General features: G+C 41.0%; 1 protein-coding gene across 4 annotated transcripts in view; it reads right to left on the bottom strand.

Moving 5' to 3' along the window:
- Positions 1 to 16,415, bottom strand: part of KLHL29 (kelch like family member 29) — a 388,766-nt gene that overhangs the window by 229,085 nt on the left and 143,266 nt on the right. For all 4 annotated transcript variants that reach the window (XM_041480963.1, XM_041480965.1, XM_041480967.1 and 1 more), the window contains one exon: positions 11,244 to 11,549. In XM_041480963.1, coding sequence (XP_041336897.1) covers positions 11,244 to 11,504 — 261 coding nt within the window. In that variant the 5' untranslated portion in view covers positions 11,505 to 11,549. The remainder of the gene's footprint in view (positions 1 to 11,243; positions 11,550 to 16,415) is intronic.

The following is a 16,415-nucleotide window of genomic DNA, read 5'->3' as shown; positions in this document are numbered from 1 at the left end:
ATCCAAGAGCCCCCCCAGTCTCTAAAGAGCACTGACAGCAGACCTGGACTGCCCTGTCTCTTTGCAAACCAACCACTGGCAACTTAAAGGAAAACTTGGGAATTATCTACCTAACATGAAAATGGAAATGAGCACTAAGAGAATTGGGATTGTTCAGCCTAGGGAAGAAAAGGCTTTGGTGTTACTTAACTGCAGCCTTCTGGTATCTGAAGAGAGCTGACAAGAAGCTGGAGGGAGACTATTTTACAAGAACATGGAGTGACAGGACACGGGGGAATGGCTTCAAATGTAAAGAGAGTAGGTTTAGATTAGGGATTAGGAATAAATTCTTTACTGCCAGGGTGGTGAGGCACTGGATCAGGTTGCCCAGGGAAGCTGTGGCTGCCCCATCCCTGGAAATGTTCAAGCTCAGGTTGGATGGAGCTCAGAGCAACCTCTTCTACTGGGGGGTATTCCTGCCCATGGCAGGGGGTTGGAATTAAAGGTCCCTTCCCACACAAACTATTCTATGATTCTATGAAATGGATTTATTGTAAAATTTTTAACAGCGGTACAAATCATAGCTGACATGTAAGACAATTTGAAGTATCATTATCCTCCAATGTTCCTGAGCTAAACTTTAGTGCACAGCAGAACAATATTTCTAAGTAGGCTGAGAAAACAAGATGAATGGCAGCTTTGCAAACAATGCATGTATGATCCATATCTTCAAAACCTGCACACATTTGTGTCTTAATCAAAGCAGTGTATCTGAGATAATTATTCATGTGCATGATGACCCTAGAAGTCATCAATTCTACACATCAGACACTCTGGTCACAGGAAAACTATCAGTAGGATTATTGTGAGCAGTAGAAAAAATATTTATGAAATGGAGTTTAAAACTTCATAAGCAAAAATAGAATTAATACACTCAAATTTTCCTCTATAATCCAGCTTGAAGAACATTGCAAAGATAAATGCTAGACCTTTAAAAGCAAGAATGATAAAGATAATTAATGGAAGCTTAGAAAGATAATAATGTCTCAAATCCACGTGGAGTATAACTATTGCTCAGCTTTTGAGGAAAAGGAAGATAAATTATTCAGTCTTACTCCATCCCAGCATGAAGCAAAAATTCTAAAGGAAACAAGCTGTTCAAAAGCAAAACTGTGATGACTATGCCAAGATAGGAGTTAGGCTCAGAAGACCTAAAATAAATCCAAAGTTCTGCTATTTATTGGCCGATGAGGATTCTGGGTATTGTTTTAAAGCAAACCACCAAAACCTCTGCCTTAGAAAATATACTGAAGAGTTGATTCAATTCTAGGATTTTGTCAGGATATTATAGAATGCTTTTGGTTGGAAGGGACCTCTGCAGATCATGTGGCTGCCTCCTGCTCAAAACAATGCACATTTTGATGTTAGGTCAGAGTATTCCTGGTTGTGTGCAGCTGAGTTTGCAGCGTTTCCTATGGGGATTCTGCAGCTGTATCAGGACTTTCCTCAGTTTTGGACCCTGCACCTGCACTAATGTGCAACAAACAGGAGGAGCCTGTAGCTGGCAGCAAGGTGGAGATCAGTCTCTTCTCCCACGTAACAAGCAATAGGACAAGAGGAAAGTTGCACCAGGGGAGTTTTAGACTGGATATTGGGAAACATTTCTTCACTGGAAAGATAAATCAAGCATTTGAGAAGAGGCTGCCCAGGGAAGTGGTTGAGTAACCACCCCTAAAGGTATTAAAAGACACGTACATGTGGCACTTGGGGACATGGTTGAGTGGTGGCTGGGCAGTGCTGGGCTAATGGTTGGATTCAATGATCTTAAAGATCTTTCCCGACCTAAATATCCCTGTGATTTTATAAACAGCAAGAAACACTGTTTTACTGAGAGGATGACAGAGCACCGGCACAGGTGGCCCACAGAGGGCTGGAGTCTTCTTCCTTGGAGATACTCAGGGTCCTCTGAACATAGTCCTGGGCAGCTGGGTCAAGGTGAACCTGCTTGAGCAAGGGGGCTGGACCAGACAATCTGCAGAGGCCCCTTCCAACCTCAATGACTCTTGTGTTTCACTTGCCAGCTGACAAATGTTTCACTTGATGTATTATTTCAGTGGTTTTGAAAGCATGGGCTTTGTATAACCCCCTGGAATTAAAGGATAACTTTAATTATATATAATAATATAAGCAGTATGTAATCTTCAACTTTCAAATGACACAGCCAAGAAAGCTGCTTCTTCTGGGCGTGTTTGTGCAAAAACTCAGTAGTAGCAAATATTATTCACATACTTCCCAGTGCTTTCTTTCAGGATTAGCATAAAAGACCTGGGATCATAAATATAGGAAATAATGCTATGATATGAAGAATTTATTACTAGTTGTTATTCATTATTTATACAGTGGGTGCATATCGTTTTACACACAAACACCAGTTCACAGACAGCATTTATTTCTCTACAGAACTTCTAGAAGCTTTGTTTTCCAAAGTGAACCAGTTTGGTCATGCTAAATTGTTGTGGGTAACAACCACATATGTTTCATCTTGACGGGAGCAGAGAACAACCAAAACCAGCAGAGGCAGACCAACCTTTGGGAGAATTTGGAATAGTCGGTTCCTCCAAACCAAAGCAAACGTGCATTTTATTTCCTGAAAAGTGCCCACTTCATCCAAGAACAGAGTGTTACAGCAGCTAACCATCACTTGAACATTCAGTAATGCCTCAAATTCCAAGAGAAATCCCAACAAAATAACTTGGTTATCCATTTACACACACTTCTTTTAAATGAAATGTGAGATTATAAATCCTCATCAGAGCTGCTTCCACAGATTGAAACCAGAGTCAGGAAAAAGTGTGAGGAATTCCTTCCACGGTCTCCCTTACAGCGCTCTCACAGGCATTGACAATGAATTTCTGTTTTGCCCCCTCCCAAGGAAGTGAGTGTGTGCATTTCCATTTCTGCAGGAGATGTCTGCACCTTGCGGCACTGTTGGGATGGCGGGAGCGTCGCGGCTGTAAGAGGACTCCTGGCGCTGCCGCCCTCCCTCGCAGCAGCCCAGCCTGCCCACACCTCACGCCACAGGGTCACAAGATCCCCACGCTCCTCTTCAAGGTCTGGGCATTTTTTCAAGAGGATTTTCAGAATTGTAGACAGGGCAGTGGTGATGTTTTAGTGTCAGTCTGGAGTGTCAGCCCTGGCTGACCAGAGCCTCCCGGTATGCCCGGAGCACTCCAGCCTGTGTCCGGTGTTGGAAGGCGCAGCGCTCCCCGTTCAAAGAGCCAGAGTGCAGAGTTTAATGTCCTGTTTATCACTCCCAGCGACAAATTTATTTTTGTGTCTGTCAGCTTCACAGACAAGTGCTGCGTCAAGGAGGAACTCAAGGCCCATGGAAATCACAGGGAGAAGTGAAGCTTTTCTCCCTTCTATTTATTTCTTTCTTTTTATTCATTTGGTTCATTTGTTTTGCAAGCTGAGGAAACCGATGTCATCAAGAAAATATTACATTTGTCATACATACAATGCATTTTCCTTCTGCTATGCCTTAAAATAGCGTTTTTTAAAAATTACCACTGTTTTCCTGTTGCAATAAAAATTATGGTAGCAGCTCTCTAACAAACTGTTTACATCAGGCTCCTTTATGCCTCAATCAAGCCACCCCTTCCCTCAATGATTTCTCTGACATTACCCTCTTCATGCAACGCCAAAATCAGAAATTACCTTGCTGAGAAAGTATCAGCTTTCTTGAAAATAATTTCCAGGCCCTACCTATTAAGCACTGACAGCAAAATAATAGGAAACCACCAAGTGATTCCCTGTAAAATTCTTTTTGTGGCCGTGTTTGATGCTGACAATAGCATTACATTCCTAAATTACAGCAAGCAACCTCAGGATTATATGCACCTATGACTCAGAGAACCTGCCCTCCTTTAGAAGTGCTGCTCCTTGGAAATAAACCCTCCAGTAACCCACATCAAATCACAGGCAAGGTAGTTCCCAGGCCTTTTTATCTTGACAGGAGGCTGGGACAAATTTTATAATGAAACACCCATGACTCCTGAATGACAGAAGTATATATTTTGCTTTATTTTGAATGGATTATCTGCAACTAATACATGTGAAAATGATGTAATGCTGAGAAATAAATAAGAAAATAAAAATAACTCTCAATAATTTCAAAGAATCAGGCACTTAAATCCTGGCCAGTACAAATTTTATTTAGGTTTTATGACTGATATTTATTCCTTTTGGAAGTCAAGAGACTTTTTTCTTTAATGTGCCAAAGCCCAGAAATACTCCTTTTTCTTTATCCAAAGCTGTCATGTTTATGACCTTGTAAGTATTTGGCGATGTCAATTAGTGCTTCAAAAATGCTGCCTTTCATCTTCAAATGGAACTGGGCCTAGAAACTGGCCAGACCTCTTAGCTCTTTCAACAGATGATAAACACGCTGCAAGTAAAAAAATCCAAGCAGCTTTTCATGACTTTACAGATTAATGAGCATGCCAGAGCTTTCCAACCTATTTTGGTCCAATAAAGTATCTGCAAAAGTTGACAAATTAAACCCACATTTTGTATGTTCCAATTTCTACACTATTAAAAATATGTACAGATGCATCTGAGAAAAAATACTGAAATGAGATGGTAGGAGGAAGTGGCAGATCATCAGCACAGTCTAAGCCCTAGGGCCACAGATCATTAGGAACAGTCTTTTAGAGAGGAGACTGGAAAACACCAAGACATCTTCACTGCCTTCAAAGGGAAGAATCTGTTCCTCTGCTTCAGTAACTTCATCACATCAGTTCTGGAACCCATCACCAATCTCCCTTTGCTCTCTTGTGCCCTGGTGGTACCAATATACCCCAGGAGTTGGAACTTTTTTGTAGTAGCATAATGAGATTACTTCAGCAGAAATCATCACCCAGTTCAATTCACAGACACTTTTGTCAATTTGTATTTAGAGGAAAGAAAAATGTGTCCTGAGAGTCAATGACCAAATCTATCTATTTTCTCCTCTCACTCCTTCTTCAAGCTGTTGATTCCTCAAATGCAACTCTTGAAGTAACTCTCTAATTTGAGCACACAAATACGATACTATAATGTTGGGGTTTTTTTCCGTGCGCCCTGCTCGTTTCAGACTAGCTGGGCTGGTGTGATGGCATGTCATGGCCAACATAATTCACTTTGTCTCTCTCTCGCTTGCAGACTACTCACAAAAGCCTCATTCTGGCAGTTGCAATCCAGTTAAATTGTGTGTCAGCCCAAAATGTAAATTTTACAAGCTTAGTGAATTTTCAAGCCTAAAGAACCAGGAGAATGCGATTTGGGTGCCAGGGAATACCTGTCCTTTTGTTCTGTTACAAACCATCAATGTTATATACTCTGGGCATTGCTCAGATTTCCTAAACATTCATGTCATAGTCTGCCATAAACAGAACTTCACGTGCATCACAAGTCTCTGCTTAGGTGGGAACAGACTTGCATCTCATTTACCAATGAAACTAGACATGACTCTATTTTAAAAATGTACCCAGAGGTAAAAATGTGTTTCTGGAAAATAAAAAAATCACTGCTACAATCTGACATCCAGCAACTGAAGCCTTTTGTACCATCACAGTAGTTAGCCAAAAGAATCTGAGGATCTTTAACACAGCTTTTACCACTGGACTGCATTTGGGCCAGACTGCTATGTCATGTCCACATTGAAGAATCACCAGGCTGCCATCTGAAATGGTGACAAAAATATGCCAGCTCTCAGCACAAACCCTAGGGGAGTGGAAGAACGGCTTTCACAGAGAAGCTGGAAGAGCAAATCCCATCTATTTCATCACTGCATATTTTGACTGTTTTCTAGCAACTGTTGTATTCCAATATTTATAATCTCTCTCTTTATGCAAGCATCTTATGTTTTATAATAAAAAGAGTACATAAATTTCAGTTACCGCAGCAGAGCAAATTGTTGTATGCAATTAGTCATGTACAACATAAGGCGTAACTTGAAAAACAATTCATGTTTATTCTTCCTCTGCTTAATCAATATTTTAAATATTTGTGGAAGCCGTACACCAACTTCGCAAATCACCGCCTCCTAAGCGAGAGAAAGAGAACAGACAACACAAATCCTGCAACCTGCTGCAAATCATCAGCATCTGACAGGCTGCTGTTCAGGGAGCTACATTTTTTTGGCCCGTGAAGGAAAGAAGAATGTAACATTTTACTTCTGTGCTGTTTCCCTTTATTCCTTCTTACCATGCATTCCTAAGCCACACTGACTTGTTTTTCCTTAACATAAGCATTTTCTTCCTTCCCCACTTGTTTTTAATGCTGTTTAGTTTCACTGATGCACAAAGTCAGCGGTGGCTATTCTTCGCCTTCAATCCTTGCCTGACTTTCCAGAGAGGTTAACAAATGTTTGATCATCACTGTCTTCCCTCCCACACCATAACCCATGGCTAACCACAGTGGGATAAACTCTGGTAGCAAAAACACACAAGTCTTAAATGCTAAAGGAGTACTGTGAGAACAGGAGGGCACAATCACGCCTCAGTTACACTATTTAAAGACTTAAAACTGCACAGCTATCCCTGAGCTCAGCTAGAGAAAATTTTATCAAAACTGAAGACTGGTGTTTTTGTAAAATTTGTCATAGGTTTAACCTTGAGAATAACAAATCATTAAGTGTTGGGGGGCTGAAGAATCAATTTATGTTCCAAGCAAAGGGTTTTTAAAATTAAGGTTGGAAAAAAAATTAGATCTCGCCTGGTGGTGCACAGATTCTGTTGATGTATCAATCTTTTCAGGCATTTAAAAATAATATAGAGATGATAAAAGTAAATGTTCTATAACCAAAAAATCTCTTGGTAATAAAATTTCAAATTACAGCCCATGACAACACTTCTAAATTGAAGCTGTGATACAGGAGCTTTGATGGAGAAAATTGTACAAGTAACTCGCAAAGTAATTCAGAAAAGCAACAAAGAATGAAGGTGCTGCTGAGATGAACAGAAAACATAGCTGGAATGGTGTGCAGCATCCTTAAACGAATTTCAGACTGTTTTGTTGCCAATATCTTAAGCAGTGCTGTAGTCTTATAAGGATTCCTTGGATAGTTTACATCGACCAATAAATAACCTCACTACAGAAAAAAACCCAAAACCCCAGCATGTACAGAACCAGCCCTGAACTCAATCATCATACATGGCTGAGCTTGGAGTCTGACACATTGATCCAAAGACAGAGTTTATTGGCAGGATTTCCACTTTCCTATGGACTACTGGTAGAGGGGTTGAGGAAATACCTCCAGCAGAGGACTCATCCCTCCAGACTGTGCTGCCTCTGGGAGTCTGTGGCCCAGCCCTTTGGGTACAGAATCAGGGTAGAAAAACCAAATGGAGTAAAAGAGTTGAAACTTTGCTAATAGTGTTACAGAATGAGCAAAAAACCCAAAGATCACTACTTCTGAGTGCCTCACTTTCCCTGTCAATATACTGGGTGTGCAGCATCAAAGTATTTCTTAGAGGTTGATGAGGTTTAAATAGTTTTTCTGATATTTTCTGGCAGCCTCCAATGAAATGGGTTATAGCAGTGCAAAGTCTCATTTTGTTCAGCAAAAAAGCTTGGGAAAAGACAGCTTTTCTGTTTAAATAACTCAGACCAAACATTCATAACCACTTAAAGGTGGCAGATCCACTATGTGTGATTTGTACCAAAGCATCTGTGGTAAGAAGGTTACAGGTACGCTTTGAGAATAAATTTCAAAGGTCTGCAAAGTATAATTAGTTCTAAAGTTCTCCTACACATTAATAATTAGTAATAAAAACCTTGTAAAGTCCTCCACAGAAAGTAAAAAGCTCTTCCAGAAGTATGAAAACATAGACCAAACCCAACCCCCTCACAGCTAGTCTTACATATCCTAAGCTTCCCCCGACGATGGTTTCATTTTTTTCTCTCCTTTCCAATGCTTTTTCTATTCATATCACATAAGTCTGGCAAAGTCTTTAATCTTACATACATTTACATAATTTAAAAGACCATGGTTCAGCCAGATTAGGTAGACTAGTGGTCCTTAAAACAATTTATCTATAAATTCCCTGAACAATTCTGTCACACAGCAAGTCATACAGTCCAGTTACATGTCAGAGAGAAAGGAAGCTTTTTTCCCCCATTTTGAATTTGTCACTTTAGGATTCAGTTAACCTTGAGCTGAAGGATGGGAATATGACCAATATCTGCCAACACAGGTACCCAGAAGACAGATCCTGTCAAACAGACTTCACACTTCAGTCTTTGACAATACTATGGTTGTTTGATAATTCATAACTAAGGACGATGCCATGTATATCTATTTTTAATAACTACTGATTTATAGCACTTTGGCAAAATGTCTGGAGCAATTATTGGCTATACAGACATGGAAACCGAGGGAAGGAGCAGTTTTATCCCCATGCAAGGGAATGGTGAGTCTGATGCTGAAAGGATGCACATGGTTTGGGCATCTAAGTTTTAGCACCCATATTTTCAAAGCCAAATGAAGACTGGAGGAGATGCAAAAGATGCAGAGTTATTGGGAGTCTACCAAAACTGGTAAATAGCAGGAAACTAGAGGAACCAAAGACCAAAGGAGGACAGACTAGATGATTTACAAAAAAAAAAAAAAAAAAACCAAAAAAACAAAGCAAACTTTTAACAAGGAGGATAACAAGTAAGAAGGAGCCCAATTTGAAGGGCTGTAGATGGTAGCTCTCTATGGTTTGAGATTGCCAAACCAGCTCTGGAAGATATGCTGAAGTCAAAACTGGTACGTGCATGGGAGAGGGAGTCCCTTCTGACCTCAGCCTGAGGCAGCACTGGTGGCTGTACTTATCTCCTTGGACAATAAGACGAGGAGAACCAGGTTATCAATCTTCTTGCTTCATGACACCTCATCCACTGTTCACCTCTTGTGCGAGGCACACGTTTGCCACTGAATTTAACGGCCTGCCATAACGCTGGGGGAGGTTCAGCCTGCAGAAGGGCAGCCCAGCAGCCAAACAGCTCACTCCCAAAGCAGAACTAACAACTCCAGCTGTTAGATGTCACCTACGCCCCATGACCTGGTATCCCCATAAACATGTTGACACAAATGGTTGCAAAAGGTAGGCAGGCTGTGATGTCTCCACAGCTCAAGGCAACTTAGCACATGTTATTCTTAAAGTATTGTTACATTTTTAATTTTTATGTTTTTATTTTTAAAAGAAACCAAGTAACCACGTTGCTTTTCTAACTTGTGATCTCTTCAATACATGGATACAATTTTTTGTGCCTAGCCATTAACTGGATTCTACCAGGGAAAAGTCTTGGCTGGTTACACTGCTGACCACAAATATAAGTCTGGTGTGTGTGAGGGAGAGAGACACAGGCAGGCAGGGTGAACAGGAGTGTGCACGAGCACCTGATGGTTTTTGTGACACCATTTCACATTATTAGTTAGAAGCTTGCTAGGCACCATACTACTACATCTCTGTTTACCCTACCTACCTACCTACCTACCTACCTCTCTCACTTTTTCACAGTTTTTTCCTCTTTAATACATGCAAGTTTGAATTTTTAGTTAGAGTTGCTTAGTTGATTCACAGCAGAAGAAGCTGGGGCAAAAACTCTATGCATTTTTACGTACTTATTTTATGGGAGATTACACAGCTGATTAACAGTTCTTAGAATAAAAAAGTGTCTCCTGTTACCTCCATTCTTGTCTATTTATTGCCTTTGATCTATTCATGCCAAAACATTCTTACTAATGAAAGTCATCAGAAAATTGTCTAATAAGGTAATTTAGAAGATAGTTCACGTCTAGCATATGATCAAAAGGCACTTAACTTGCTGTTCCTGCCTCCTCTCCCCCAATAAACACATGGTTTACTAGCACTGATAAGTTTCAAAATGGTTTTGAACATCTGGGAAAAGGGTTGATCAGCTCCAGACAATTGTTGGACTCTAAGCAGACCCAGGGACAAAGGTCATGATAAATGAAACCACTGCTGTAGCTCCAAAATTGCTTCAATCATCTCCAGACAAAGCATGATTGAAATGCATCTATCACAGGATAGCATCTGGAGAACACTAAAAATGTTTTGATCAGAATCTGAGTAGCTTCTTCCACATGATAATAATTTTAAGATGCCATGGCAAATTTTTACAACTACACTTTAGGCTAATGTTTCCTTCTGTAGCATTGACCTTGTTTTTCTACAGTGTGAAAAAAATCAATATAATAACGGTACTGCAGCAAAATTTCAGCTTGCTCTTGGCTTACTTTAAATAACTTTATTGTCTCCTTTCCCTCTGTCTACATCTGCTGCATTTGGCACTTTCAGTTATTAAAATGAAACCAAGTTGAAAGAAAATGTTAAATATCATAAAAAGAAACCCAGCAGCGCTTCTGTCTCACTTTGCCAGCGCTGTGGTCACCTTTACCACTTGCCAGGTTTTTCTCTTCCCAGCTGTTCCACCTGAATCTGCATGCAAAATGAAACCCCAACTTTCTCTAAGAATATCTAATGTACTTTGCAGTTCTACAAGAGTTTGGGGTTTTTTTTCAAGGAAAACTTACCCTCTTCCCTCCAATAATTTAATGGAACAAAAAACCCCAACAGTTTACTATTGACTTCTATTCTCTGGTGCTTAACATATTCTCACTCCTTAGTGTGCATTTTTGCACAAATGAGCAAGCCTGGTTACAGCAGTTCCACAGATTCACTCCAACCTGCATTAAGAATGAGGCTTTGAGAACCTTACAGGAAACTATCAACTAAAGAGAAAACACCATTCAACCAAAATTATGACCTTCAGTTACTTTCCACTCCCTGTGGGTAAGAACCACATCCAGTTGCTGTCAGCCACAGCTCTGCCTTGGTCAACAGACAAGAAGAGCATTCCCAAAAGAAAAATGGGAGCAATAAGTTCCAGGGAAAGCCACAGAAAGCCCAAACGTAGGCAGTGGTGAAAGGAAGGAAACACTTGCTCTGCTTGGGCCTCTCAGAAGCATGGAGACAGTCATGGAGCAAGAAAGATCTACTCTGGTGTATGTACAACACAGAAAAGAATTAAAAAGACACAGACTGCCCATATAAATTCATTTTCCTACTCTTGGCTACCCCATGAACGCAAGCCTTACAAAGGGACAGATGGCTCTCCACCTCTAACATCTCTTCAACTTATCAACCCCGTTTAATAAAAAAAAAAAAGAAAAAAAAAAAAAAGGAAAAAAAAAAAAAAATCAGAATTCTTACTTTGGTACTGGAAGCTGGGGAGGAGTTGGCCACCAGGCTGGTGATGACCTCGCTGTTGCCCGTGGTGCAGGCGGCGGTGGCCGGCGTGGGGAGGCGCGAGGGGACGATGGGCAGCGGCAGCAGCCCGGGCCGGGAGCTGCTGGTGGTGCTGGCGGCGCTGCTGCAGCTGGTGCTGCCCACATGGTTCCCGTTGGAGCTCCAGTCCCGGCGCTCCCACCCGGCACGGTAATCTCTTTCAAACCGGCTGTGGTGCCGTGACATCTCGGTGGAGGGCGGCTGCGGCTCAGGGGGAACTCGAGAGCCTGCCTGGAAGATGAACGACACAGAGGAGTCAGGAATGAGGGCCCGGCACAGGGACTGCGCTCTGTAACCACCAGGCAAGAACCTGTCAAGCCTCCTCTGCCTTAGGAGAGCACCGTTTCTCCTCTTTTCCCAGCTGAACACCAAGAGGAAGAGAGCAGTGTCATAGTGAATATTAATCTAGAACACAAATGAGAGAGTTTAGGCAAGTACAAGGACACAGCGGAGAGCAATGTCCCACTGAAGACCTGAAGAAACATCTGCCCAAATTCTCCATCAAAATAACAAGCAAAGGCACGCAAATTGTGAAAAGCCAAGTTAGAAGAAAGTCATAATTCAATGTTCTGACAAGAGAAAACATTCCCAACTCCTCCATCTTTCCGTTTTCCCAGTAGCCTTCGGATCTTTTCTGTAGCCTCTTTTCTGTACCTGACACATGACCAAACATAGATACTAAAGATCAAATAGAAAAAAAAAATCTACCTGCTAAATCTACCCATTATTTCTGTTTTCAAAGCCAAATACTGCTTCACACAGCCCCCTTTCTGCTAGACCTCCTCACTGGAAGCTCCTACAGGAATATTTCACTCTGTGATGCTCTACAGGAGGCAGGACAACATCTTCTGTCTCCTCCCATGCTTCTGGCTAGACTTGAAACACTTAACACACATAGGTGATCTATGACCAAGTTGTTCTATGATCACTCTGTCCTTATCATCCCTCAGTCTTTGTTATCTACAGATTGTATCTGCCAGGTGAGGGATGTCTTAACACAACATTGTGAGTCAAGACTCCCAACATCTAATCTTAGTTCTAATAATTATATGTTACATAGCCTAGAGCAGTTACTGAATTCTTCCTGGCAAGGTCTCCTAATGTGCAGAATGGTAGAAATAATGCTATTTTCCCAGCAGAGTTCTGAGTAAGTGAAAGTTTACAGCATTTGCAAGAGAAAAAAACAGTATGAATAAATTCTAAATGTATTTATTTCCATAAATAAATAATGAGTATCTAGGTCACTGTAGCACCTGATTTATTTTATTTGCATCACACAATCCACTAAGTTCTTTGTAATAATGACATAAGGTCAGTGCAAGCAATGTTGTTTCACAAATACTTAGATACAAAAATGGATGGTAAGAATATCTGTTTATAAGGATTGTGGAGGGAGCCAGAACTAAACTCACCCAGAAACTTGAAGGTAAGAAACTTCTTAAGAGAGACAAAAAACTTAGAAGTGTTATAAACCAGTGTGCCTATAGCCAATATTAGTTATTCACCTCGTAGAAATTAAAAAGGCAAACAAAGCCAATCATTATGCCTAAAGGATGTAAGATTCACCTGGTTCACTAGAGAGCTGAGAGGAGCTGAGAGCTGGTTCACTAGCTGAGACAAAGAATACTCTTCCTCAGTTAAAAATTCAATAATATAAATGTATATTGCAAAACCCCACCAAATTCCCTCCCACAATCATTGTGCTCAACAAAAGACCAAACCAAATCCCCCAGTGAGCTGCATTTCTGATGGTTGCATTGTCCCTCTCCAAGAATGAGCACCTCCAGCAAGAACCTAGACTGCAGACCACACCATAGTGCTGTTGGTATTGGCCACGAAATTAACATTCCTCTTAACACAACTATTTTTTTCCTCTAATAGAATGTGATGCAATGTTTGACTTGATGATTTGAGGGCTGATGGTTCTGGTATTGACTTAAGATTCCTCTGTCTTTCATTTTTGTAGCCATCTGATACTTTCATTCAGAAAGTTACTTCTGTATTTTCCAGAGGACCATGTGAGCTCAGCTGTACAATGACCACAGGAAAACCCAGAGACACCAGTGCTGTGAAAGCTGCTGTAGTGAAAACAGAACCTTTTCTTTTAGTAGAGGTGAAGAAAGCAAACTTTTTCTCTAGTGAAAACTATATCAGAATAAATTCAGTACCTAAACACAGTGTCTTTAAAGGTTAGAAATTCCACAGGTATAACCTCGCTTTGATTTGTTTTATAACCATTTTGCTAAGTCAGGCAAAAAAGGAGCCTGCAAACTGCAAGCTGCAATTTCAAAATATCCTTTATTACTCCTTGCCTTGGAAAGAATTTCTTTTTAATCCCAACAGCCTCCACTGCTGTATGAAGCTATCTTTTGTGACTGTTTGGATGGTGGCTGTCAACTGCATGCCCTTCTCCTCTCAAGCCCGAGGATCTCCACGAGCTGTGTTAGTGTACTCCTTGACAAGGCAACCAGGGAGAACCAAATCACATCTCCCCCACCCACCCACACTCCTGAGCACATCTGACATTTAATTCAGTGGAGAGCAGCGGCACACAAGTCAATAGCAAGCAGTTTTTGCCACACCATCCCAGGCACCCTGCCCCCAGCAATTCTTCTATCAGATGAGAGTGACAGGCAAGTACGTCAATAACAAGCAGGAAAAAAGCCTGTGACTAAGCCACGCATTAAGAAGTTTACTTAAAACCCAACACCCTCTTCATGAGCACATTCACTTCTCAGTCCAGCTACTGTACTTCATATTTCCAATGAAAACATAAAAGCTGGGGCTAAACATCAGGCTTCTCTTTTTTTTCTTTTTTTCCTCCCCAATACACTGCATTAAACATACACTACTTGCTTGAACATGTCATTTTTGGCTGGGTACAAAGTCACTTGACAGTGACAAGATGTACAGAAAAACCGGAGGGGATAACTATCTAATAAATGAGTATTCAACTGCTAGTGCTTGCTATTTAAAATTAGAAAGAATAGAAAATGTTTTCATAAATAGCTGCTGGGTGAGGTAAGAAATGAGTTGTGAACAGACTAGCTAATTTTTAAGTGTATTTTTAGATCCAGAGTTTATGCTTTGTCTAGACTATTGATGTTGAGGATCACAATCAAAATAATAATGCTTTAAACATATTCTGTACTCATAAGAAAAACTTCTCCAGCAGTGTGTCCCGAGTCAAGTGTAATCATCACATTCCTCTGCACAGAACTTGACACAGGGCAGCATAAATCATCTTGAGAAACAGCAGAGACTGAGGCCAGTGCCAACCTCCCTCAAACAGCAGGGAGGGCACCTGCAGTCAGAGATCACAGAATCCTTAGGGTTGAGAAAGATCTCTAAGGTCATCCAGTCCAGCCACGATCCTAACCCTGTCACTACCAGTTCCACAATATCTGATTTTAGGCTACAATTTTCCAGACATGTTCTTTGAGAATTTTTTTTTTCCCTAAAAATAAACAAAACAAAAAAAACACCCATTCCTTTCTATTACAGAGACAGAGAGAAGGAGAAACATCAATGCCTAATACTTACGAACATCAACATCAATAGCTACAATTAATGCATGTGTTTTTACCTTTTTAAGGGAAGTTCTCCTCAACATTCATGTGCAGACATCTTCTCTTAACTAGTTTTAGACCCCTCTAAACAGCACAGAGCAAGAGAAAGAAGATTTTTTACCTTGTTTTTCACACTGTGCCAGCTAAGCCTTGGCTAATTACAGATCTATCAACCTCAGCTGTGGGGTTGATTTTTCAGCTAGCATGATGCTCCACACTGTCACATGCAGGAGCCAGTACCCGAGGAGATAAGCTTTGAGCTATCTCAGATACGTCTCCTCTACACCAGAGCCATAAACTCATGATGGAGACACAGCCAGCAGGAGAAAGAATGTATGATTTGTGCATCTCAGACTCGTAGTCCATGAGGAGGCATATTGCCCCCAATTATTGCTGGAAATCCCTCTGCACACGCAATTCAGCTGACACACTGTCTGGAGAAGGTGGTGAAGTCAGTGAGACAGCCTCTCCCTCATCCTCTACTCAAGATGTAATCTCTGGAGTAGCCGGGTGTCTTTAATCTCCACTAGAAAGGAAACGCGTTCCCATTTGTCACATAGAATCAAAGGATTTTATTGTGCAGACAAAAGGAACAAAAACTCTCTTAGAGGGGAAAAAATCCCCCACCCTACTAAAGAGAGAGAAAAAAAGAGAGAGAAACCCATAGCAGTTACTGGATGAACTGATAAATTCAAAGCAAAAAAAGGAGATCAAATTGGTATTAAGGGAGGGCTGTGGGAAGGGCCATAAGCTAAAGAAGAGAGGTTGAGCAACAAGAGGTAAATACAAATCCTGTGACAAATGTAAAATGAGATTTAGTGATATGGCAAGGCAAAAAGTCTCCAAGACTGCATCACTGTGCATGTGCTGCAAAAAGAATGCCAGAACACAGCCCACTTTGTTTCAGGGGTTATGCAGGATCCAGGCATGAAGATTATACATGCACCTGACCCCTTCCCCCATCATTTACTTTCAGAGAAAGATGGGTTTGGGAGGGTAGACCAGGAGAGGGTAACAGACTGATGAAACAATATCAAACATCTTCTGAGGGATGGGACAAGGCCAAAACATGCAATGCAACAGGTGAGAGAGACCATAAAAAAAAGTTACTTTAAATCCATCCCTCTCAAGGGATGTAAAGTAAAATGTGAGTGTATCCCTGCTAGAGAACATAACTTTTTCTACAAACAGGAATTTTAGACATATCTCATACTAATGGCTTGCTCAACAGTAATATTTGAGAAAGTTTTTTGGCAAAATGCGAGTGTCTTCGGGACTCAAATGTAGGGCACTTACACAGACAACATCCAGCCTCCAAATTTACCCTGAACACTTTGGCCATTTAGAAATCCTCTGACCTTCTTAGCACAAAACCACCTTCCTCCTGGTACTCATTTTTCACCACATCTCTTATGCAAGCTCATTTGTTCCTCGTTTCTACAGCTTACACACACACACAGAGGAAAGGGAAAGGCCAGCGGCGTGTGAGATAGCAGCGTGCTGTCCTCAGGGCTCTTACCAGGTTCAA

The sequence above is a fragment of the Pyrgilauda ruficollis genome, unplaced genomic scaffold, assembly GCF_017590135.1.
Source record: "Pyrgilauda ruficollis isolate IOZ18807 unplaced genomic scaffold, ASM1759013v1 scaffold54, whole genome shotgun sequence".
NCBI lineage: Eukaryota > Metazoa > Chordata > Aves > Passeriformes > Passeridae > Pyrgilauda > Pyrgilauda ruficollis.
The sequence above is the reverse complement of the archived record's forward strand: the minus strand, read 5'-3'. Positions and strand labels throughout refer to the sequence as shown.